Below are 25,378 nucleotides of genomic sequence, written 5' to 3'. Positions count from 1 at the left end.
ACAAAACCCACACGCCAGGAAAAACAACCCAAAAAATCCAACACCAACCACCTTCCGAAGGCTTTCTGCGTGATCCCGGTTTGCACACAATGCTCCCTTTCCACTATTAGTATATTTTTTTTCCTTCCCCCAGCGTATTTATTTTGCACTGGAGGAAGACAATATTGATTTTTCACCACCTCTCATCCCCCCCCCCCCCCCACCTCCGCCCGTCTTTCTTGTCGTCTTATGCTGCAGCTCCTTTGAGTAGGACCAGGAGAAGACGATGGGTGGGAGGGAAGAAGAGCTCTGTAGTGTTACGAGGACAGAATATATTGCGATAAGAAAGCAGCTCCGAGTGTGGATCTCGTTTTCCAGGGGTGGGCAACCAAAGAAACGAAGTGGGTGACACTATAGGGGTTTGTTTTTTTGTTACTCTTCCTTAGAAACGAAACCCCAACACCCCCCCCCCCCCCCGCCCAGGATTTAAAGATATTCTATAGGTGTCCGCTCCTTGGTGCTTGTGGGATCCACACCGCGTAATGAAGGCGATACAGCCGTGGTCTTTTGGCCGCTTTATTCGCCACAGATCATTAATAAAAGCAATTAAGAAGCGTTAAAAAAAAATTAATTACTAATAATCTCCTACCCCTCCTGGAGAAAGCGAGGAGAACCTGAGCAGAGGCTTTTACTTCCCCACCCCGTCACAAAGCCCCCCTCGAGCCTGAGAAGAAGGGGGGTAGAAAATGGCAATAATATTAATAATAATGGGGGGGAGGGAGGGGAGGAGAGCAAAAAAAAACCCCGTGGGGGAAAGGGTCGCGAATCCACATCCAGCTTCTCCCTTCCACCCCATCCCACCACCCGTAAATATGAGCCTGTTGCGGGCACCATCATTCGTCTCCTTAAAAAGCCCTGTAAACTTTATATGACACAATATCTAATAGTAATTTATTGGGGAGATACTGTAAATCCGAACTGTTTTAGTTAATAAAGGAGCTAATTAATGAGAAGCGACCTCGCCTCTGTGGGAGTAAGGGAGAGGTGGATGGGGAACGCGGTGGGATTCGAGTTTTGGTGGTTGGGGTGGGTTGGTTTTTTTTTTTTAAGGGGGGTGGGGTGGTGTCCAAACCTTCTCCGATCGATTATTTAATGCCAAATCTGACGTTTTAGGGCACTCCGCGGGTCTTAAGCCAGCGCTGGGAGCTGTCGCTTGGTTGGTTGGTGGGCTTTGATTTTGGTTTTGGGGTGGGGTGGGTTTGGTTTGGGTTTTTTGGTATTTATTAATAAAATGCTTTATGGGATTTTTAATGTTTTTTTTTTGATGATTTGATTGGGGGGGGGGGGGGGGAAGAAGGCCCAGGGTAAAGGGTTGGAGGGTGAGAGGTGGGGGTAAGAAAAGGCGTAAAAAGGCGGAACTTGCTGTTGTGTTTTGTCTCGGCTGCCAAGGGAGGGGAAGGCTCCCCCCCAACTCCCCCCCCCCCGACCCCCCTTACACACACCTCCCTCCCAGCGCAATTTGGGGCTCACGTGACCCCCCCGGACCAATCGGGCCGAGCCGTCGGTTTAACTATGTTTAATGTCAGATAGCAATAAAGTAGAAGCTTTCGGTCAGGCCCGCGGAAATGGGCGAGCACAACCTCCTTAATCCCGGCTTTGTGGGACCTCTGGTGAACATCCACACGGGAGACACCTTCTACTTCCCTAATTTCCGTGCCTCCGGAGGGCAGCTGCCCGGTTTGCCTTCCCTCTCTTACCCCCGACGGGATAACGTCTGTTCCTTGCCCTGGGCATCCTCGGAACCCTGCAACGGGTACCCCCAACCCTACCTTGGGAGCCCCGTCTCCATTAACCCTTCCTTCGGCAGAGCCTGTGACCTCGCCCGGGTGGAGGAAAGCAAATGTTATTACCGGGAAACCTGCTCGGAAGCCAGCGGGCTGAAAAGGGAGGAGAGGGGCAGGGACAGTGCCTTGCTGCCCCTCGAATCCAGTCTCCCTGCTGGGATGGGGGCCAGTTTCAGCAAATATGACTATCCGAGCAGCGAAGCGGTGCCCCACGACCCTCCATCCTGCCAGTCCTTGGAGTCAGACTCCAGCTCGTCCTTGCTCAATGAAGGGAATAAAGGCACGACCGGAGAAGCTGGGGGTTTGGTGTCCCCCCTGAACCAAGGCAGCACTTTAGGCAACGGTGGTAAGACCTGGGAAAGAGGGTCTTGGCGGGTGGGCTTGGTCTTTTTTATATCACTATGTATTTTGTAGGGGGTGGAGGGGTTTTGTTTTGGAAACTTGACGATTTGGGGGCTTCTTCGCGGTGTAATTCATGGGCTCGGGGGTGGGGAGCGACGTGTCTATGTGTGCTGAGACCACTAGGGGTAGCACCGAAATCCCGAATGTTTTATTAGGTGGTGCTTCTTTTAAAAGAAAAGGCAATAAACATGTAAATATCCCATAAAAAAAAAAAAAAAAAGAAGGGGAAAAAAAAAGGGAGAAGGAAGAGAGAGATGCAGGACAGCGGTTGCGGATCCCTGCCCAGCGCTGGCAGCGTCCAGCCACTTTTTGGGGACATCTGCCCGAGAGAAGGGGGGAGAAGGGGGTGAGATGCTTAAAAAAACAACACCACGGCCTTCAAGGTTGGCATTAGGGTGGAGGTTCCCTCCTGTTAGCGGGTCCGGAGCGGCTAAGGAACCATTCCCGGGGTGCCCCAGGCTTGTCGCCAGCTCCCTGTTTGTCCTTTGCTCTGTGTCTCGGTCATAACCTTCCCTCCCTTCCCCTTTTTTTTTCCTTCTCCCTCCCACGCATCACCCGTGGCCCTGGGGATGAGGCTGGGAGCATCCCTCAGAACCCACGGCCAGAAAAGCTGGAGAACAGCTCGGGCGCAGGGAGGGGTGCCGGGGGTATCCTTCTTTTTTTCTTTCTTTGACATTTTTGTTATTCCTAGACGAAAAGCTTTCAATTTTTAGGGGAGAGGGCTGATTTTTGTTCCTTGCCAAGCACTCAATTCTCGCCTCCCCCCTTTTGCCAGGTGCTCCTTGGTACCCGATGCACACACGATCCCGGAAAAAACGAAAACCCTATTCCAAGCTGCAGCTGGCAGAGCTGGAAGGGGAGTTCATGGTCAATGAATTCATTACTCGCCAAAGAAGGAGGGAGCTCTCAGATCGATTAAACCTGAGCGACCAGCAGGTGAAGATCTGGTTCCAGAACCGGCGGATGAAAAAGAAAAGACTCCTCCTGAGAGAGCAAGCCCTTTCTTTCTTCTAACGTTTGCAAAACCTTCGTGTCGGGTATTAAAACAATCCCCTCTCCCCCCACCCCCCCAAAAAAAAGCCAACAAAAATACCCCACATAGACTCTAACGTTCACCCGAGCTGCCGGGACTTCACCTGACCACTCTTAATCCCCACCACCACCCTTCCCTCCCCAGAAATCAATGAATAAAGACATAATATTAATAAATAACCAAGTTTCCCTTAAAATATGAAACCCGACAGCAAGGAACAAAAAAAATAACATTAATTATTATAACAATCCATCTTCTCCGCCGGGACGGCTTCCAGAGATGCTCGGAGGGATGAAAGGGAGGTTTTGAGCTCGACTTTAGCCGCTTTGCCTTGGCCAGCAGCACAGGTAGGGTTTCCGTGCAGCGCCGGGCACCGCCGGGGGCCACCGGTCCCATTACCCCCTCCCTACTCCCTCCATCCATCCCCACCCGGCTTCGGTTGGGCTTGAGGATGATGGAGGTGGACCCGGGATCCTTCTCCTGGGCTGTTTCGCAGGGTTTATGTCTGAGTTGGTGTTTGGTGGGGGAAACAAAAATAAAAATAGCCAAAATAAGGGAACAAAGCGGGGGAGAAAATATAGGGAAGGGGATGGGAGATGTTGTCTTAAAGGACTGGCCTCGCATCCTGGGGGAAGATGTTGGGGGATTTTTGAGTGCATGGGATGACCCAAGATGTGCTTTTCTCAGCTCAGATTGAGGGTTTGTGGCTAATCGGGGTCTTCAGGCTTCGTGAGGATCTGTAGGATCAACGAGGATGTGTAGGATCAAGGAGGATCTCTAGGATTAATGAAGATCTCTGGGATTTACCAGGGATATACCCCTAGGAAGAGGCGAGGGAGACAAAGGCTGTGTATATATCCGCTGTATATGGTATATATCTATAGAATATATGAGGTATGTGTCTCACACCACGTCCCTATAGATAGGAGGCTCCCATGCAGGCGCTGGGCTCGTCCTCAACGCTGGAATGTTACAAGGAGAAGGAAAGCTCGCATCCCTCCCCACTCAATTTCCTTCCACATAAACTGAGGAGCTTTCTTTTATTTGACCCCCCCCCCCCCCTCTGGATCGCTTTCTTTTTTCTCTCCTGCACTAACCCCAAATCATACCCTTCTTCCTCAGAAAATAAAAGGCGGTATTTCTTTGCCACAGCTCAGCTGTGTGCTCCTTTGGCTGCGTTTATTAATGACAACGCAGGAAAAGAGGTAGAAAAATGCCCGTGCTAAGAGCCTGGTGGGTCAGAGCGAGTCGCATCCTTCTTTCCCTGGGATGCTTTGTCGCCTAGCTGCTATTTTCTCCATGAACAACAAAAAAAAAAAGGAGACAAAACCAAAGCCAAAACCCAGGAGATTTCGGTGGGTTTTTTTAAACGGAAATAAATCCAATTCAGCTGTTTTCATTCCCTAGGTTTATAAAACAAACCCCAAACCCTGCAGGTTTTCGGCGAGGGCGATGCGTTTCTTTTTACCTCCCTAAAAAGTCCTGCAACAGAGGCAGCCTCAGCTTTAAGCTATGTTGATCTTTGCGGGGTGAGGAAGGAGTCCCCAACCCTGTTTGGATTTTATTTCCCTTGTTTGGTTTTGGGGTTTTTTTCCCCTTTTAGGACGGTAGAGAAGGGCCTGGTTGGATGGGACGCGGGTTCTTTGTACACTTGCTCGGATTTTCACCGATGCGGGTGATTCCTTCTCGGGTCCTGCCTTGAAGGCACTTTGAGTTCGGGGAAGAAGGGAAGGGAAGCGGGCAGGGGAGGGGAAGCAGCAGGTTTAGGGCTCGAGGAAGCTTTGCCTACGTGGGAAATTGTGATTTAGGATTACACTACAACAGAGAGGAAATCGGGGATTTTTAATTCGGGTTGAAGGGGGCGAGGGGGCGGCAGGGCAGCAGCCTGGTGCTTTGCCACGCTGCGCTTTGCTCCATTCGTTTTATATCGAAGAGAGGGGGGGTGTGGGGATTAATTTTATGGCAAAGCAGCGTTTTCTGGGAAGTCTGGATGCTCACCACGTGCTCCTGCTTCCCCGCGTTCATGGTCATGACCAGCGGCGCCCAGGAATGCTTTTATTTACGAGCTGCAAAGGATGGAGCCGACCCCTTAAGAGAAAAAAAAATCAACCCTCCCTGAGCCGAAAGAACCTTTTCCTTCATCTCTCTTTCCACAGATCCCCCCCTCCCTCCATCCCCAGCCCTTCCCCGTCTCCTTTTTCCCGTTTTCCCCCTTCCTTCTCTCATTCCCAACCAGGGATGTGTCACAGCTTTATTTCCTCTCACTTATTTTTGTAAAGGAAATTCCCTCTCCTCTCTATCTCCTTCAACGCTGGCTTCTGGGCGAGGGTCCCCTTCTTCTTTTCTCCCCCCCTCCCTCACCAAAAAGCTGCCGCGGAGGGTGTCGCCTGTCGCGATACTGTGCAATACAAAGTGTTAAAACACGAGTGTCGAGAGATCTCTCTCTAGATGCTCCCGCTCAACCTTGTGCAATGAAAGGAGTAAGGCGATGTGGAAGGATTAAATGTATCGGGGGGGGGGGGGGAGGGGGGAAGGGGAGGGAGGTAGTCGAGGGGGTGGGAGGGTGGTCGTGGTGGAGAGATTTGGAGGGGTCGTCCTGGTTTTGGGTGCTTTCGGAGCATCCTTGTCGCTGAGCTGGCTCCTCAGAGGGTGACTTCGGGCTGCGAAGTGCGATGGGGACTAAGGGAGCTGGGGCTGGGGGGGGGAGTGGGCTATAATTCCATGGGGAACAGGACAAAATTCCACCCCTAGGTTTTGCCGAGCGGAGCTTCCCACGGTCCCCCCATCCCGATCCCGATGAGGCAGCGGTGGGGATGGAGGCCGGAGTCTGAGGAAGGTGGGAACGAGGGTGAGTTACGGTGCGATGTCAGGGATGTTGTGTTGGATTTCAAGCCCACCATCCCAAAAAACAAATCAATCCGTTTCGTTATTCTTCACCCACCGAGGGGCTCTTGTACCACCTCCCCTCCCCAAACTCCCCCCGTCCCGGTCCACCCCCCCCCCCCCCCCCCTCTTTCCCCTTCCATATCCTCCCTTTAAACAAAGGCCAAGGCACCAGCAACCAACCCCTGGGGGTGTGTGGGGGGAACACCCAAGGCAAAAAAATGGAAATTGATGCAATATTTTCTTCCAGTTGGCTTTAAACCACAAACAAACGAGGCGGCTCGGTGGGATTTCTGTTGGTCCCGTGTTTGTTCTCCGTGTACGTGACGTCGTTTTCTCTGCTTGTGTCCCTTTAGTCTAGGTGATGGTGGTTTCAATATGCATCCTCCACCCTGTAGCCCCATATGTAAATGTCTCTTTACCTCAAGCTGTTCTATGTAGGGTCTATGCAAATGTCTGTTCTAGCACGTTCCGGCTTTATAGAGTCATGTAAAAAGTTGCTTCACCACACTAATAATAATAAGAAGAAGCGGGGAGGGGGGGGGGGGGGGGGAAGAAAAAGAATGTATTACGATGTCATTTCTTGATAATAAAGAAAATTGCCCCAAATATCTCCTGGCTGATTTATTGTTTGCTATTTAAAACTCGGTATTAACTTGGGAGGTTCATAAAAGAAGAGCAAAAAAATTTAATATATATATATGTATGTATTGTCTGGCCTCGCCTTCTGTGCCTTGTAGATCATCGTTTGGCCAAGGAAAAAAAAGTAATCAAGAAGGAATTAAATTAATGTGTAAAAAAAAAAGGGGGGGTGGGGGGGATAAATCCCACTTGCTGCCTGGATCTAAATGTAATCGGGGAAAATCCTGGCGAAAAACAAACAAACAAAAAAGCCAAGAAGTTAAATCTCCAAATGAGTCATTCTGGTGCTCGGAGCATCAACTGCAAGCAAAACTCCGCAGAAATTAGACTTTTTTTGCTTGTTTGTTTGCTTGAGAGAGGAAGATTAAATATGGCCTCGTTTGGGGTTCTTTTGTCTCTGGAGCAGGGGACGGGGGGCAGTTGCACCTCTCCTGCCCAAGGGGCTGCCAGGATCCCTGTGGGCATATGGGAAAAGCCATAGGGATGAGATTCCTTGTGGTACCAGAGGAATGTCCAAGAAATCCTGGCTTTAAGATGGGGAAGCGGGGCTCTTAAACTGGAGATGTATTTGGCTGGGGTTAGGCTGGGGAGTGTGGATGCTCATTGGGACTATGATGGGAATCAACACTCGGGTTGCCGCGGCTCCTCGACCTAAATTCCAGACGTATTCATTTAATAGGGGGGGGGGGGGGGAGGAGAAAGCACCAAAACACACCAACTAACCAAAAACGACCCAAAAAAATATGTAATCAACCCCAAACAAGCCCGTCAGGCCAATTTAAACAAATTAGATTATGATTTCCTCGATCTCTCTCTAAGCGGAGATTTGTCTGTAATGGATTCTTGCTGTGGATGCCACAGAATTCCCAGAGCTGGGAATAACTTGGAAAAGAAAAGCTTTTAGATGATCGATAAGGGGATTTCATTAAGGAAAGCACGGTGGGGGCTAAGCAGAATGAACTGATCCGCCCCCCCCCATGCCCGGTCCTGGATGTGTCCAGTAACCCCAGCTCAGCCCAGCATCCAGCACGGAACCACCGACCTGAGCCTCAGCCTGATGGAGTTAAGATCCATTTCTTTGTGGAAAACACAAGGTCAAGACAAATTCATCTATTTGTCCCCCCTCTTTCTCAGGCAGAATTCCCCAAACCAGGGTGGATACACTCAGGGTCTCCCAAAATGGAAGAGATTCATCCAGCCCTGAACGGTTTCATCTCGTTTTCCAGGAGCTGTTTGATTCGGAGAGGAGGAGGAAGGGGGGTGTGGAAAGCAAATATTTCTGTAGCGCTGGGCCCCACTTCTGCTCCTTCCAGCAGCAAAATCCAACCACCCCTCTCCCAAGAGATTTAAGTTGGGAGCAATCTGCGGGGCTTGAAGGTTTTCTACAGGGTGAAAATTCGCTCTTTCTTTCTTGCCATAGTTGCTTTGTAACTTGATTTTTACCAAGGCTCCGGGCCCTTTCTTTCTGTTTCTCCCACTTGTGGAGAATGAATGTACAAATATATTGCACAAACAAACCCAAGTTGGACTTTAATCCACTTTTATTCCTTTATTATTTTTCCCCCCTCCACGTCCCGGCAAGAAAATAAGCAGGAGGAGGAGGAGGAGGAGGAGGAATTATGCCCAAGTCTGAGTGCTACAGGGTGACATAAATTGTGTTGTGTTGTAAGTCGCTTCACCTTGAGCAGGAATAGTTGGATTTCCAAAGACATTCAAACCCTCCCGAAAATAGATAAAACTTATTTATTACCAGCGAGCAGACAGAACAAATTGTTGCTTCGCCATAAAAAATAGAATATATATATATATATATAAAAAAATCCCTCTTATTTCTGAGCTGGTTTCTTTTATTCAGCCGCGTATTTCATTGCCCCGGCTTGGAAATGAGTTCGTTAGCGAGGGGAGGGGGAAACCTTCATCCCTTTAATTATGAGGAATATTTCCAGTCTTAATGGGCAGAGAGCGAGGTGTTATTTCACAGCCGCTGGAAAAAGAGAAAAGAAAAGAAAATAGAAAAGGGGGGACCAAAAAAATAACAGGAATAATAAAATCGTAGGAAATATTCAGGAGAAAAGCTCCATTTTAGCGATTTATTCCTATCTCGCTGCTCTCGGCGAATCCTCAAGGCAAAGCAGGAATACACAAAGAGTATTTTAGGATATTATTTTCCGCGCCCCCCCCCCACGCCCCCCCGCCCTTAGCCAGGAGATACGTTCTTGACACCTTTGTGCCGAAGAAATGGTTGATTTCTTTGAACTCACAGCCGCCCCCCTGCAAACCCAGAGCCGACTTCAGGGCCGGGCTCTTTTCAAAGGCATTAAGACGACACTTTAAGGACAGTTTAGTCCTTGAGCGAGAACGAAAAACAAGGCCAAGAAAGTCTAAATTCTTTTCTCCCCCTGCTCACGTCCCCACGATCCCCTTTTTCTGAGCCAAATCGAGGGGGGCTTATGCCCAAATCCAAGTGGGTTTTGAGCCAGATCGGTGTGTGGTGGGGGGTTTACTCCCAAATCCAGGTGGTTTGGCGGAAGGGATTATAGGAAAAATTAAACCCGGTATTAAAATAAAGTCGCATACCAGTCCGGCCACGCTGGTGACACCCAGGGTGTTGCTTTAGCCTGGAGTGGAGGGACCTAGAAACACTTTTTTCCCTCCTTTACACCCCCCAAAATAAAGAGTGAAAGCTCAGCCCATATGTCACGGAGTACTGTAGGTGGGGGGTGCCCCCGTATAGGTGCCCCCTGCTTTGGTGGGTGCTCAGATGAGGACTCAGCCAAGGCTGTGCAACAGGAGCGAGGTGAAAGGGGCTGTGGGTACCATGGGGGGATGTTGGGGGCACCCTGGCTGGCTGGACATAGCTGGAGGGGGGAGCGTTGGTTGCTGGTGGATGAATAGGGGAAAAGACAAGGGGGAAAGGAATGATTCGGGCTGAATCCAGAATCGTGGAGATGCCAATGGAGATACTTTTGGCATTCTGTCCTCAAAATCCCCGCCTCCGGGTCCCCAAAACCAGACAAAGGCAAAGCACCTACTTGCAGCTGCAGTTTTTGGGGGTGGGGTGGGGTGTGTTCAAATATCCCATTAATTGGCAATATATACCTAATAATTCAAATTAAAGCTGCGAGGACTGGAGTTTCCTTCTCCCCGACTGTGTGTGTGTGTGTGGCTCAAGCTTCGTCCTTCGCCTAATTTCGTGATAAATTAACTATTTGTTTTCCTCCCCCGTGCTGTTATGGGGACTCCCCCCCCCCCCCCCGCCTTATCATTAATGCGCCCAAGAATGCCTCCTCTCTTCGGTTCCGACTTGGGGTAGGGTGGTGGTTGCTGTTCATAAATATAAAATAAACACAGAGTGGGAATAATTAGCAGCATTTATCAGCATCTGGCCACCCACCCCACTTTGAAACCTTCCAGACCCTGCCAGAAGAAAATGAAGTGCGTGGCAAGTAATTAGTTGTAAGCATAATCATTGCGACTGGAAACTTATAGGTAAAGCCTAATGAAGTGCAGAGGAGGGAGAAAGGAGGGGGGATAGGAGATGGGGGGGGGAAAGAAAAAGGCTTTTTTTTTTATTGCTTGGTAGGTAGCAAGTAGACACAGCGATATTTTATTGTTGAGGGAATAAATTAATTAATATATCTGCAGCCAGCTCCATGGCTGACTGCATTTAAAGGAGATATATGTACCCAGTCTCCCTGGTGTTGTTAACAAGAGTGATAATAAAGATGAAAAGGATAAAGAAAGATAAAAAAGATCACTCGGCTGCTGCTCCTCGCCGCGGATTTTCTAATGCCTGCGTCTTGTACTCTTCACAAATTCCCCTATTTCCTTCCTCCCCCCCCCCTCCCCACCTTCCTTTCCTTTCCCTTCCCTCTATTTCTTTCTTTCTTTCTTTTGTTTCGTGGGGTTTTTTTTTTTCCCTTTGGGTTTTTCTTTTGTTTTAAGCCAGACTTCATTAAGCGACTTGATTTTCATGTTGCTCAAATAGGAAATAAAGATCCGCGCCCCTCGCCCCCCAATAAATCTCGTATTAACGAGCCTTCTCCTCAGCTCAAGGCAGGGCGGGGGGGGGGAGGGAAGAATTTGTTCTTTTTTCCCTTATTTCAACTAAAAAAAAAAAAAAAGGACTATTTTGGGAAATTCAGTGATTTTCCCAGCGTAGAAATGTAGTTATTTTAATTGTATTTGGTGGTTTGTTGGTTGGGTTGGGTTGGGGTTTTTTTTTTGTCGGTGCTGAGAGATTTCTCATCTCGCTCTCTCGCAGCCAAAATAAATCTCGTTCAGATCCTATTTTGGTGTGGCAGGAATCTGAGTTTCTTCTCCTCAGATCCACGTTCAAAATCTACCTGTAATTATTATATATACCTGTAATTATTTTATCTATCTATCTATCTATCTATCTATCTATCTATCTATCTATAATTTTTTTCCCTTCTGAGAGTTTCAGCTTCAATTTTATCCGAGCACCAGCGCAGGGAAGATATTAAACCATCGGGAGGAAGCTTCATTACAAACCCGTTGGCCAAAATGAATTCATTGCAAAGGGGGGGAAAAAAAAATCCTATTAATATTAATTATTTCTTTATTTCCCCCCCCCACACTACACTCCTGAGCCTCCCAAACCCACGAGAAGTGCCGATAATTACCGAGAGCGTGGAAATTCATTTTATTTTTATGATGAACTATTATGAGGTGAGAGGAGAAGCTGAAAAAAAAAAAGAGACAGAGTATTTTTTAAAAATAACTAAAAAAGAAAAAATTAGGGATGGAAAAGATGGAAAAGTACAGCGTGAGACCCAAGGTAGCAGTGAGGAATGTCGGGAAGGCTTCGAGCCTAGTAAATGAGGGGGGAAGAAAGGGAAAATAAGGGGGAAAGAGGGAAAAATAAAGGCCATACATACCTCCCCTTAAAATTTCTTAAGGTAGAAATGATATAAAAATGGTGTTTTAATAGCTGCTGCTGGCCGGGGCTTTTTTTTCTCTCCCCGTCGCTGATAAATAAACCCCTGTGGGGTTTGGGGGAGAGCGGTTTGAGGGGGTAAATGAGTGTAGGAGGGGTGTGTGAATACCCCCGTAGGGCCGAAATATCCACGCATAGCTCCAGCGTGTAGCTGTGGAGTAAGGTTTGAGTACAGCGCAGCTCACCCCTGCCCGGCCAAAGACCGTTTAAAACAGGACCGAGGAAGTTTTTTAGCCGCTTTTGGTCGGTTTTTTGAGGGGCTTGCCGGCACCGCAGGGTTTTCCCTCTTTATATCTCCTTCCTCCCTCGCCAAAGCCCTCATTTCCAACTTGCAGACAGAGCCCAAAGCCTGACTTTATGGGTATTTAACCCAACCATCTTCATCTGTAATTGGGGATGAAGAGTATTTATTGCTCCGGTGGATAACTAGATTTATAATTATCTCTTTATAGAGAGACTCTGAAATAAAGCATCTGTCTCCGCACCCCCCACCCCCCCCCCTCCCCAACTCCAGGCACACACAAAGGAGGCTGAAACACCGACCAAAGTCCTACATCTGCACAAACGCTTCATTTTATTCACCTTTTTCACCCCAAACGCATCCAGTAAATTCCGAGGAACCTCTCCTCAAGCTTTGCAAAATTCCTTCTGACCCAATGAAATCTCTCTGGCGTGGAATTAATTTTTTTTCCCCCTTCCCTCAGCTCCCCCCCGCCCTTTATTTTCCTCCCGAATAGAGCTCCCAAACCCACCCAAATCTATTTGCAAAGAGGAGCAGCACTGGCTGCTGCGGCTCCTTTTTCTAGCAGGGCAAATGGGAATTTTGGGGGGGGGGGGACTTAGGGAGAAAAACAAAAGAGGTCGAGGACAAAATTTGCTGCGGAATCTCTGGGTGACTTCTTAGAGGCCTAGGATGGGGTCGTGGGGATGGGGATGAGGTGAAAGGAGGTTTCTTGGGGAGAGTGGAGGGGCATTAAAGGGTTCGGTGGGTTGTAGTCGGGATAATTTTAATTAGAGGGAGGATGAATCTGGGATTTACCGGCCCTTTTCTGCCGAGCTGGCAAATCAATTTGGGAAATTTTTGATTCTGAGGGGACGGAATCTAGTGCAGCAGCTACCCAGCACTCCCCCCTCCTTTCTTTATTTTATTTTATTTTATTTTATTTTATTTTATTTTATTTTATTTTATTTTATTTTATTTTATTTTATTTTATTTTATTTTATTTTATTCTCTCGGTTTTTATTATTTCTTTTTCTTTCCCTCCATTTCCGCGGATGCGGAGCTCCTTGCCCGCACTCCTGCCCGCCCGTGTTGCCCCGTTTGCGCTGCCCACGCTGTCCGCACTCCTGCCTGCCCTGCCTGCTCTCCTGCCCGCGGGAGGAGCCGCCGGGGCCGCCCGTCTGGGTGGGCGGGGGCCGCCCTCGCAAAGTGAAGGTCAAGTTAAGGCTCCAGCCTCCCTTCCGCGGCCCGTCCGCGCCGCTCCGCAGCAGCCCCGCGGGCAATGCCATTGCCGGCCACCCGCCTGCTCACCCCACATCCCTTGTTTTTTACCAGCCCCCCCCTTTTCCCCCCTTCTTTTCCAGCCGGTGCGATCCGCCAAGTGCTGAAACAGGTCGATTCGATGCAGCTTTTTTCTCCAAATCCTGATTTTTTTCCCATCCCGAGCTGGATTGCAGACTTCAAACAAGGCTGTGTTTTTCCCCCCTCTTCTCCTGTTTTTATATTTCCACCCCCTTTTTATTTTTTCCCCCCTTTCTCCTCTTTTCCCAGCAAGATTCAAATCCGTCTGCCGTGGAGGAAATGAAACATCATAAAGAAAAAGCCCAATTAAGGTTTTAATGTCTGAACATTTCCAGTTCCTCCAGAAAACAATGAAGTTCGCTCGGTAAGGAGAAAAGAAAGTGGGGGTGGAGGGGGAGGAGATAGAAATCTTTTTGGCCTCAAAGAAGGGGGAAAAAATGGCATAGAGGGTTAATCGTTAAATCAAAAGGAGAAGTGGGGGGGATTTTAGGGGACATTTTTTGGGGTCGAGCCAAGCTAGTCTGCTCTGTGTTGGGAGACGAAGGCGAATTCAATCAACTAATGTGGATTTGAATGTGTGGGGAAAGGCCTGAGCAGAGCTTAAGCCCGGGGGTGGAGTGGAAAAAGCTTAATAATACATCAGGAATAATCCAGGAAAGGGGTGAAAAAGGGGATCGGGTGTAAGAGACGGGGGATAAAGTCCCTGAGCGCCTTCACTTCTTGCCTTGGTGCTGTCCTTCTCTCCGCTTGTCTTTCTCCTCAACCCCAACCCAGAGCTTGAATTCACCCTGAGCATTTACACCCCAGAATAAAAAATAAAGAAATAAAAGGGGGAAAAAAACCCGAAGAGAACAGAAAATGATAAATGAGGGCTAAAAAAGAATAAAATAATGATGATGAGAAGCCACAAAACGGCGCAAAATGACCCAAACCCGCCAAGCTTGGGCCGCGAGAAAACGGCAAAAAGAGGAAAATCGTTGGTTGGGAGGGGACATTCGCCAGCTCTGGCTTTCTGTCTTTACACCCCACTTTCTCCTCCCATCTCGACCCCCCGAATCTCCGACATCTCCTTTTCCCACTGCCCCTGCTAGCGGCGGGGGCTGCCGGTGCACAGCCGAGCCCAGAAGAGGGACGAGAGCCACTAAAATGGGGAAATTTCCCCCCTTTTTTGGGGGGGGGTTTGCTCTTTCCCTTCTACCAGGCAGATCTCTGTGGGAGGAGGGTCAATGGGATCATCCCCCCCACACCCCTCGGTCAAGGAGAGGGCTTCGTAGATCGGACAATGCCCTGAGAGGGGACCGAGCATAGCCCAGTGCCGTAGCCGCGCTTCCCCGGCCGGCCCCGCTCCCTAAAAAAACACCAAAAGGAGGGGGAAAAAATACAGGGTCTACTTTTCTACATTTCTAAAACAACCTTAAATATCCTTCTGATTCTGGGGACCTTGCCTTAAAGTCTGTTCCAAGAGTGGAAGAAATGGAGAAAGGATGGAAGGAGATAATGCAGGAGCCAATTTTGCCTTCATGTGACGTGAAGGGGGAATTCTGCAGGGTTTTAGGCAAATCTGGGTTAGAAATCTATAGAAATGGTGAATTCGAGTGAACACAGAGCTCTGATATCACAGGAATAAAGATCTGAGAGTAATTACGAGGGGAAAAAAAAGCAATATTTGGGAAGGAAAGGAAAACGGAAAGAAAGGAAAATGGGAAGGAAAATGGGAAGGAAAATGGGAAGAAAAATGGGAAGGAAAATGGGAAGAAAAATGGGAAGGAAAATGGAAAGGAAAATGGGAAGGAAAATGGAAAGAAAGAGAGAGAGAAAAAAAGAAAGGAAGAAAGAAAGGGAGAAAGAGAGAGGAAGGAAATTACAGGAAAGATTGAACAAGATTCTAATTACGGGACCGACTTTTAAATTGATCATTTATCTGCTCTCAGTACTGAAGGTATTTTAAAGCCAGCGCCCGATCAAGGGAGAACTCCGGGTACATTCATTCATATTTCTATTAATTCCAAATGTAAATGGCACCAACAAAATGTTCAACTCATCCCCGGGGCAGAAAAAGATGCGAAAATCACTTTTTATTCTACAGGGGAATGAAGGAGCCACGCTGCACGCAGAGAGAAGCAGAGTAAACCAACTTGTTAAGGGACGTTTTGTGCCCCCATCCCTCTGCTTCTCCAGACGAAAAGAAGATTCGAAGGCGATTTTGCCTGCGAGGGAGTATTTTATAGGCGAAAGGCCCGGGGTCCTTAGGGGAAGGCAGGTAATACACATCAGTGCCATAGGTAAATGGAGGACGGGGGTGGTGGTGGACACGGCCATATCCCACCCCTCCGCCAGCAGCATTGATCATCCAAAAGCTGACGAGAAGTTTGGAAAACGTCACCCCCATGAAACAGCTGAAGGATTCTGCTTCATTTTATTCTGATTAATGCGGGGATGGAAGAGAGAGCCCAGCGCCGGCGCTCCCTCAGTTGCGAATTATTGAGGTTTATCCCCAGAAAGGGTCGAGTTTCGCCTTTGATCGATGGTTATCGGAGGGAAATTCATCTAAGTGCCGGCTGGAATGGAAAAGGAATATTAAAAAAGGGGGGATGCGGGAGCCAAAGTATTAAAGTGCAATATTTGGACGCGATTTCCTGAGTATTTAGGGATTAAACACGGCGCATGTGAACGTGTGTGCGGGTTTAATAAGGCTGGAGGGGGGATTAGCCGCCCACCTTCGAACCCTGAACTTTGGATTTCGGGGCTTTTTGGCTCAGAAATGAGTTACCCAACAGAAAGCACATCCTTTTTTTTCCTTTCCTGCCACGATTTCCGAGGTATTTCGTAGTTTTGCCCATTTTGATGGCGCTGCTAAAGATATCAAGAGGAGATGTCTGGCGAATAAAGCAATTTATGCCCTTTTTTTTTTAATGTAAAGCTTTTGGTGTGTTTTATATGTCTTTCTTCGTGTTAAATAAGTCTTTGTGTTGAAATAAGTCCTTTTTTAGAGGTTTGGAGGAGTGGGGGGAAGAGAAAGCACGGAAATAGGTGTTGCTTAACGAGCTCCTCTGGGTTTTGTGTCTCCTCTCAGCCCAGTTTAGCAGCGGCTCTGCGAGCGAATTTTCCCCGCTGTGAAGTTCCATTCGAATTCCCCAAATCTCAGCGCTCCACATCCTTCAGAAGCTCCTTGCAACTGTGCCGGACAGGGGGAAAGAAAGTAAATAAATAGAGCGAAACACTCAGGCATTGATATTCCACACATCCCCCCCCGAAGTAGGTGGGGAAGGAGCCAGGGAGATGATGATGAGAAGTGGGAAGGCGACTGGTAAAGTGATAGTTATTCTGGTTATTCTTAAGCTCAACTCTTCTTAACGCCTCCTCGGCATCGCTTCTATCTTGAACCCGACACCCGCTGCACATTTTGATCCCAGACAGCCCCAGCCTTGCCTGCGGTTGGGAAGCAGAGTTCCATCTGCTTTTATCTTGATTAAGTCCACATGATTTTGAACTTGCAGCTCAGGTCTAGAGAGATCTAAGCCCTTTCCACCCCCCCCCCTCCCCGCTCCCCCTTTTTTGTCTCCCTTTGAATTGTTCACAGCTTATATAGTTTGCTTTCGCAGCCTGGCATCCATCCCATTAAATTTATCTTTGCCATTTGGGGACAATAACATTTTCCAAGCGCTTCCCACTTGTAGCTTTGTCTCTCCCCTCAGATTTCCTGCACACGCACTCGGTGGTTAGTGATCTGTTCGCTGGCCGGAGTTTCCTCTCTTTTCCTTTGTGTTTTTGGTTTTGTTTTGTTGGGTTTGTTTCTTTTTAAGTCCATCCGAGGAAGTTATTGTGATAGCGTCGTGGAAGGGAGGGAAAAATCACTTTGAGAACATCTGATAGGCCAAAGCCATTAGAGACCAGGAGCTGCAGCCTCTTGAGCAAAAGCACATTCAGAGATGTAGCTGCTAAGGAAGGGTTTCTCCCCCCCCCACACCCCTCACAGCCCAGGTTAGAGATGCAGGTTGGAAAAACTCCGATTCCCCCCCACCCCACCCCACCCCCAAACAGGAGGCAAGGCAAACTGTAATCAGCTGCTGAAATAGGGGCAAGGCTCAGGGTCTAAATTGTTCCTCAGGCAATGAGTAACGCGCTAAGCCAGGTTGGTATCAAATCTGTTCTATTTTTGCTTCTTTTCCCTTTCCCCCCCGCCCCCCCCTTATCCTCTTTTTCTCCCCTCACCAAGTCAGGAGGTTCCTCACTGTACGAGCTGGGACAAAGACTCCTTTATGTCAAGACTTACAACAAAGTTTTTGACCGAAGTTTGGGAGGTTGCTGATGGATTTTCATAGCGTTCTGATAACTCCTGCTTTATTTTTTCCCCCTTTCTTTCTTTTAATTTTTTTAGGGGGGAAGAAGGGTGGAAAAAAAATCTCAACCCAACTGGGGGGGGGGGGGGGGGGGGGAGGGGGCGGGAAAGAGGAATGATTTATTGAGACGAGTTCAAGTACAGGATTAACCTAACCCAAAATATAACTTCAGATGTTTACACAGATCAACTAAAGCCAACTTTCACAGCTAAAAGGTTTTGATTTTTTCGGGTGCAACTGCTCCAAGGTGGGGGGGAGTTTGGTCACCAAACGCCTCTAACATGCCCTGAAAATTCCTGTTAGTAACGCGAAACACATCCGACAAGCCTTGAGCCCCTTTTTCCTGCTGAAAACGCTGTTAAATGTGTTAAGTGCTTGCATTATATCAAGGCAAAGAAGCGCTGACTCCAGAGCAAGGTGTGGGGTGTACTACTTTGGGGGTGGGTGGGATTCTTTTGGGTTGGTTTTTTTCCCATGCGTTTTGCATTTTCTGCTGGGAGAATTTGGGTAGAGAGAAGCTCCAGGCCGAGAGGTCAGGATAAGGAAGGGTATTTGTGTGTGTTTTTGTATATATATCAAATATCTATATATATATGATGGATATTTTTTTATCTATATGAAACGATGAGTATTTGTACCTCTATATAAGTTGAAGATGATTATTTATACACACATATGCGTACATAAATACATACAATTATAAAATCTGGGAGTTTTAACGCATATATATAAGAGTATTCCTACATCTAAGTGCAGAAGAGGCACAAAGAGCAACGAGCTCCTTGCCGCCGCCTCCTTTTCCATCCCTATGCCCGAGGAATAATTAAAATAAAGGGGAAACCCCCTCCTCTAGCCTGGGCATTTCCATCTTGTATCAAAATCGCCAGACTCAGACCTTTCCTTCTCCCTTCTCAAGTCCCCTAGATAGTATTTATCCCCCGTTAAAGAGCACAAATCCATATGTTCTTTCCCTTTTTTTCCACCCACTACCCATTTTTTCCTTCCCCTTTTTCCACTCTCCGACCATTCTGGCTCTCTGGGTTTAAAAACCACGAAAAGGTTTGGAACGTTGAGGATGTTTTAAGGCTATGCTTGAAAGTTATTTGTCCTTTTTTCTTTTTTTTTTTCTTTTTTTTTTTAAAGGGCAACCAAAAGGAATGCAGCCGCCAAGCCTCATTCCGTTTTATGGTGGTCACTTTGGTGGTCAAATTCAAGTGCTGTGACTCCACAGCTGCCTCTTCTCTGCTCCCTTTGCAGGAAACAGGCAAATCCCAGCCTTTAAACTGGGTTTAAAAACTCCCAAAACGACACCAGGGCTCGGGTTTTAGATGTATTTACCTACCAAGAGCAATAAATTATGCGTGCACCTAAAAGAGAGGCGGTGGGTTTGGTGCCACACGGATTTGCGTTGTTTGCTGTTGTGCTTTTTGTTTTAAGGGAGGGGGTCTACACGCTTTGTTTTGGGTTTAAGGAGCTGTTTGGATATCCCTTTCCTTTCTTCTTTTTTTCCAGCAACACCTCCAATTCCTCCCTTGGATGCCAAGCCTCATGCCTACAGCCTTGGTCTGAAGGCTGGATTGGGATAAATATAACCAAAAAGAAGAGAAATAGTTGAGATATTTGAGAGCCTTTCCCCTTTTAACCGAGGGTGAAGATGCTCCACGCAGGTTGCAAACAGGAGGGAATTGGTAGTGGTGGGGAAATAATTACGCCCATAAACAATAGCTTAACATTATTAGTTTGTAGTTAGTATTAATATTGGTCCATAAAAAGCCAAGTTAAAAGATCGCTGACACTTTAATTAAAAGTTTTGCCCAAAACGCCGTCCAAGCCATAAAACAGGGAAGAAATCCATCTCTGCAGCCAGAGTTCCTGCCCCTATAGATATATAGAGAAGCAGACATATATATTCATCAGCCAAACGGTGCGTTAGAGGGGAAAACATCGCTCATTTTGGGATCAGAGGGATATTTATCCATCTCCAAACTCCCCCGTTCAGAGACTCGCACCCCCCAATCCCTTATAAAAAAGGATTTTATGAGAGCGGCTCTTTAAATAGAAAATACAAAGAGAAAGAGGAGGGGAGGGGGGGGGAAGGAGGAAAAAAAAATACCCAGAAATTAATGAAAATAAATGCTCAGGAGTGCGTGCCTACAGCAGGGCGAGGAAGAAGGGCTCGAAGGGAGGAAGAAGACACAACCTCAGCTGGTGAAGCCGCCATGTTTCCCTTCAAGATTTCCTAATAAATAGACCAAAAAAACCCACCCAAATCCACACAAACCGCCTGGCAAACACGAGACTGGAAAAAGAGCTCTGCTGAAAGACCCTCTGGGTTCTTTTTTTGTTGTTGTTTTTTCACTCAAACCCTCCCGAAATGAATTCCTCTCTGCTCGGTTGTGAGGTACCGCCTTGAGAAGCTGTTTTCTTCCACCAAAAAATCAACTTTCCTCCATTCCTTTTTTGCTTATTTTTTTCTCCCCTCTGCCTTGCTGCAGAATATTTGTTGGGTTTTTTTTTTCTTTCAGCGGAGGTTGAAAGCTCCGCCCGAGGTGTGCTTTAAACCCAATTCCTCTACAACTCGCCTAAGAATTAAGCAAAAACCCCAGCCCCACACCCCCCGTTAACGTGCAAACGGCAGGCTGGCTACTAGTCAATGAAATAAAATGGAATGGAATGAAATGAAATTATGTGAAATCAAATCAACTGAGCTCGACATAAATAGAATTCAATAGATAAGAGTAAAGGAATAAAAAAGCTGCCCAAGGATGCCCATCTCCAAGGGGAACATCTCCGAGCAGGGTTGGAACCCCCTTCCCTTTTTTGTTAAATGGGTTATTTTCGGGTAAGTTTAGTCTTGATTTTCTTTGCTTTGTTTTGTTTTGGTTTTTTCTGGGAGCAAAGCGAAAAGACTGCAACCGTCGAGGCTTTTCCAGCTCCCGAAGCTTAGCTTTGCCTTTCCCCCTTTTTGCTGTTGGAATTAACTCCAACTCGATTTGACAACATCCTCCCTATAGCCGCGTTTCTCCCCCTCTCCTGGTGCGTTAGTTTGGGTCGGAGCCTTCACTCCTCACCAAACAGATCCCTTGATGGAGTTTAGTTGGGGTTTACAAGTGGACAACTCTATATTTTTGTTTATTTTTCCTTTTACTGGGCGTTTTAAAAGGGAAAATTCGGGGGGGAGGGGGGAGGAGGGAATGCCTGAGTGACATCTTGGAAAGAAAAGGGTGGAATAAAAAGGGGGTGACACGCTGGGGTATTTTCATTTCTAGGTGTAACAACCCCTCTCTGCTCGGCAGAGAAATATTTTCCACCTCGGGCTGAAATCCAGGTGAAAACCCGATTAGCGCCCAATTGTTGCAGCCAATTTCCTTTCGTCAGGACTATTTAAAGGCAGCGGGGAAAGCCCTCGAAGCTTGGAACCGCGGATATTCCGCGTTTTTCAGGTGCACCTTCCCGACAGGTCTGCAAAAAGATATTTTTACCTTTTTCTTCCCTCCCCCCCTCCCCTCTCAGATCAATCTTTTTCCTCCCCGCTTAATTCTTTGCAAAACCTGGCAGAGCTTCGACATCGCCGGGGTTTTGGGTGGGAAAACGCAGGAGGAGAGGGGAAAGAGAAGCTGCCGGGGCAGAGGATGGAAGACAAATGACTTTAATAAGAATATTTGTCTTTTTTTTTTCTTTTTTTTTTTAATTCAGCTGGAAGAATAAATGCCGAAGGGATGTTGCTGAAAGTACATCCATTGATTGACAATAAACAATTGCATGAAATATTCAATGCGCCAGTCTTACGCAATAAATATTTAACCAAACATTAAAGGAGGGGATTTCGAATATTTATTAGCCCTTGACTCAACTCATTTGTTCTTTTCCGTGATATATCGCTAATTCGATATCAAAAGTCATTAAACCCGGGCCTGCTTTAACTTGAAAGTTGGAAACTTCACGCCATCCCCCGCACTCTGCCACCGGTTCCGTGGGGTCTTCTCCATCAAGCGTGCCAGCTCGGTTTGATGTACAGTTGATGTGCACATAGAGATCAACGTAATTAACGTATGTTAGGAGCTTGTTAATTAGCAGCAACACCCCCCCACACACACACCACCCTCCTAGATGGATGAGATAGATGGAGATTTACTCATCATTTCGCAGCCCAGCTGTAGGAACTCCTGCCTGCAGCAAAAAGGGGGAAAAAAAGGGGCGAAAGGGAGGGAAAAGGGGAAAAAACCACCAAAAAAGTGGGAAACTTATTCCTGCGTCTCCAGCGATTTTTTTGATCTACCCATAGCCTATCCTAAGGAGAAAAATAGCCAGAATAATCAATTCTATCAATCAGCGCAATTAAAATATTAATAAAAGGGTGGAAAACGCAGCGTTCGAGCTCCCTAAGACCCTCCCTCTCCTTCCCTCCCCCCCCTTCTTCCTTTTCTTTCCCTCCCTCCCCTTCCCCAGCCCCAAATCTCCCCCACCCCATCTCCAAAACCCTGTTGAAAAGCAGCGAGCGAGATCTAAATAGGAAGGAGAGGGGGGAACAGGGAGGGGGGGGGGGGGGAGGAAAGAGAGGGGGGGCAAAAAAAGGCAAAAAAAAAGGAAAAAAAAGGCAAGAAAGGCAAAGAGGAGGGAAAAAAAAAAAAAAGCCAAAGGAGCAGCAGCAACTTCCCAAAGCCGCCCCTCGCCCTTGTGCCGTGGATGCTGGCGAGGGGTGGTGCCCTCGGGAAGGAAGGGGGACACAAATCTGCGCCTGAATTTTCATAATGTTTCTGCGGGTGTTTGCAAACCAATCGTTTGAACCTCTGCGATCTTACCTAAGTCAACCACTCCTACGCATCGAAGTGCTCCAAACTGATATATGACAATATCTACTTTGGATCACGTGGCCTCCGGAGCGACTAAGACGGATCGCGCGTCATCTCGCCTTCCCAAATTTTTTCCCCTCCGCACATCGGATCCAAAACATCTTAGCTATAGGAAGCAAGAAAAGGAGAAAGGATGTTTAACTCGGTCAACCTGGGCAACTTCTGCTCCCAGTCGCGTAAGGAGCGGAGCGCTGAGTTTGGAGAGAGGGCAGGTTGCGCTTCCAATCTCTACCTCCCCAGCTGTACCTATTACGTCCCCGAATTTTCAACTGTGTCATCTTTCCTGCCACAGGCCCCCTCTCGCCAAATCTCCTACCCTTACTCCACCAACCTCTCGCAAGTGCAGCCCGTGCGAGAGGTCTCCTATGGTCTAGACCCCTCCAGTAAATGGCACCACCGAAGCAATTACGCCTCGTGTTATTCCGCAGAAGATCTGATGCATAGAGAGTGCATCCCGCCTTCCACCATGACCGAAATGCTAATGAAAAACGAGAGCGTGTACAGCCACCACCACCACCCCAGCTCCAACCACCCGGCATCGACGGGATTCTACAGCAGCATGAACAAAAACACGGTGCTGCCCCAAGGCTTCGACCGCTTCTTCGAAAACGCCTATTGCGGGGCGGAAAACCCCAGCGAGAGCTGCCTGCAGAAGGCTGAGGGCAAAGTGGAGGCAGAATCCCAACCCCACGCGCTGTCATCCCGCGGAGAGCCAGGGATAGACCCGGAAGATGAGGAGGAAAACACAAACCCAGGCTCTTCAGCTTCGTCCTCTTCTGTCACCAAGGAAGGAAGCAAAAGCAGCAATTCGAGTAGGTAGAGCAGTAAATGGAAAGGTTAAGGGACTAGCCCGTGTGTTTTGTCGGTCAAATTTTATGTGGAGTTTTATAAGCATTCAAAGGATTTTATTATAACCTACAAAGCTCTTTCTTCCAACGAGAAGAATTTTTACGATGGGAAAAGCTCTTTGAAAAAAAAAAAAAAAAAACAGAGAGAGAGAGAGAGAAAAAAAAAAAAAAAAAGGAAAAGAGAGGAGAGGGAAAAAAAATAGAGAGAGGACAAAAAAAAAAAAGATGGAGATGTTTGGGGCTACAGACACAGCATCTCCGAGTCTGTGAAATTTTAAAAGCACACCATCGTGACAAATATTAACTTTGATCATGAACTTACACCCGCGTTTTAAAAGGATTTCGGTCCCGGGTTGTGGAGGGTAAAAGGCAATTGGGCAGAACACAACTTGAGCTGCCTGGGCTTTGCTTTTAGGCATCGAGAGGCGAAAATGGTTTTTTTTGGGGGGGTGGGCGGATGGGGGGTGGTTGGCTTCTTCTTCTTTCTTTCTTTTTTTTTTTTTGTGTGTGTGTTCCTTTATTTTTTTAATTAGATCTGCATGTCGAGCCTTTTCTGGTGGTGGGGCTGCGCTGCCAAAAGGGGGAAAGCTGCCGAATTCGCAGGCAAAGCTGAGCGTTTTTCCTTCAGTTTGTTTCTTTTTTTTTTCTTTTCCTCTCCGTCGAAAGTGGCATTTATTCTTTCTTCCCACACCCCCACACCCCCCCCTTCTGCCCTCCCTCCCTCCTCCCCAAGCCTGCTGCAGCGTTTAGCTTTTGTCAGGAAGGGCTTTCCCTTACTGCTTCTTTGCTTGAGTCTGCTGGGGTGTGTGTGTGTGTGTGTGTGTGTGATATTTTTTATTTACTCTATATTTTTATACGTTTTTCCCTTTTATTTACATATTTTTTTTCCGCACGCCCTCACATTTTCCCGGCAGGAGCATTTTGAGCTTTTTCTTTCTTTGTGTGTTTGTTTAATTTGTATTCATTTTTTAATACTAATAAAAAGCTGAATGCAGGCAACTTTGCAAGTTAGTGCTGAGCGAGGGGCTCTTTGGGGGGGAAGAGAGAGGGGAGGGTGGGTTTGTTTCCCTCTTTGCTTTCGTGCTGCAAGTCCTCCTTTTGCAGCTCAGATGCTGAAAGTTCTCTTTGACTTTGATTCCTTTTTGCGTGTGTGGCGAGGACTGGAGATAATCAGAAACTTATGCGGAACATAATCTCTGGTTCCTCTAATTCCAACCTTGCTCATGCTGGCTCTCTACAGATAACAGATTTGCAGCTGAGCGTGGGGTGGGTTTTTTGCTTTCCTTTCTCCCCCCCCTAAGCTAACCCCCAATCCAGCTCCTTGCTCCCTCCACTCCCAGCCTGTTCTTTAGTGCCTCCCCCCCCCCCCAAAAAAAAAACCCTACTCGCACCCAAAATGTCTGCATGAAGCGAGGAGGGGAGGGAGAATAGTCACCCCACGGTCCTTAAGACCCTGTGTAACTTCACCTCTGCTACCCCTAACAATAGGCGACGAGGGTGTCGTCGTCCTGTCCTCCCCCCGCCTTCATTAATAAGTGGAGTTATTAAGCTGCTCCTCTCTGTCTGGTCAGCTCTGGGTTTGGGTCTTGCATGTCCTTAGGATACTTATTCTGCCTTCTGGTTCTTTTAAGGTGCTCCCCGGACGAGGAAGAAGAGATGCCCCTACTCCAAATTCCAGATCAGAGAGCTAGAGAGAGAATTTTTCTTCAATGTCTATATAAACAAAGAGAAAAGGCTCCAGTTGTCCAGGATGCTAAATCTCACCGACCGACAGGTTAAAATTTGGTTTCAGAACAGAAGAATGAAAGAAAAAAAATTAAGCAGAGACCGCCTGCAGTATTTCTCTGGGAATCCCTTGTTGTGAACCGCTTTCCAAAGCCCCTCTGCTGGGGAAGGGTCTGGGTGTGGAGGAGGAACCTTGCGAGCGGGGTCTTTGCCCTCGGAGTCGACAAAGCAACCTCAAAGTTTGAGCCTTTCCGTTACTGGTGTCTGTGTGTCTGGGACGGTGCTGAGTAACAAAAGGAGTGAGATGTTTCCTTGCAATTCCCACTTCAAGGACTTGAATTCCATGA

General features: G+C 47.6%; 2 protein-coding genes across 2 annotated transcripts; both read left to right on the top strand.

The window, feature by feature from the left end:
• Nucleotides 1–1,604: 1,604 nt before the first annotated feature.
• On the top strand, nucleotides 1,605–3,239 carry HOXC12 (homeobox C12). The gene is made up of 2 exons (XM_009905432.1): nucleotides 1,605–2,169; nucleotides 3,001–3,239. Exons 1-2 carry the CDS (start codon nucleotides 1,605–1,607, stop codon nucleotides 3,237–3,239), a joined length of 804 nt encoding a protein of 267 aa, XP_009903734.1.
• Nucleotides 3,240–22,591: 19,352 nt separating this feature from the next.
• On the top strand, nucleotides 22,592–25,170 carry HOXC11 (homeobox C11). Its single transcript, XM_009905431.1, has 2 exons — nucleotides 22,592–23,270; nucleotides 24,938–25,170. The coding sequence occupies exons 1-2, from the start codon at nucleotides 22,592–22,594 to the stop codon at nucleotides 25,168–25,170; spliced, it is 912 nt and encodes a 303-aa protein (XP_009903733.1).
• Nucleotides 25,171–25,378: the final 208 nt, after the last annotated feature.

The sequence above is a fragment of the Dryobates pubescens genome, chromosome 40, assembly GCF_014839835.1.
Source record: "Dryobates pubescens isolate bDryPub1 chromosome 40, bDryPub1.pri, whole genome shotgun sequence".
Lineage (NCBI taxonomy): Eukaryota > Metazoa > Chordata > Aves > Piciformes > Picidae > Dryobates > Dryobates pubescens.
This window is presented reverse-complemented; position numbering and strand designations above follow the sequence as displayed.

Excerpts from the sequence above, each read along its gene's own strand:
- HOXC11 (XM_009905431.1), top strand. The coding sequence starts at position 22,592 with ATGTTTAACTCGGTCAACCTGGGCAACTTCTGCTCCCAGTCGCGTAAG. Across the intron at positions 23,271-24,937 it reads AAGCAAAAGCAGCAATTCGA|GTGCTCCCCGGACGAGGAAG; the intron begins GTAGGTAGAGCA and ends GGTTCTTTTAAG.
- HOXC12 (XM_009905432.1), top strand. The coding sequence starts at position 1,605 with ATGGGCGAGCACAACCTCCTTAATCCCGGCTTTGTGGGACCTCTGGTG. Across the intron at positions 2,170-3,000 it reads CAGCACTTTAGGCAACGGTG|GTGCTCCTTGGTACCCGATG; the intron begins GTAAGACCTGGG and ends CCCTTTTGCCAG.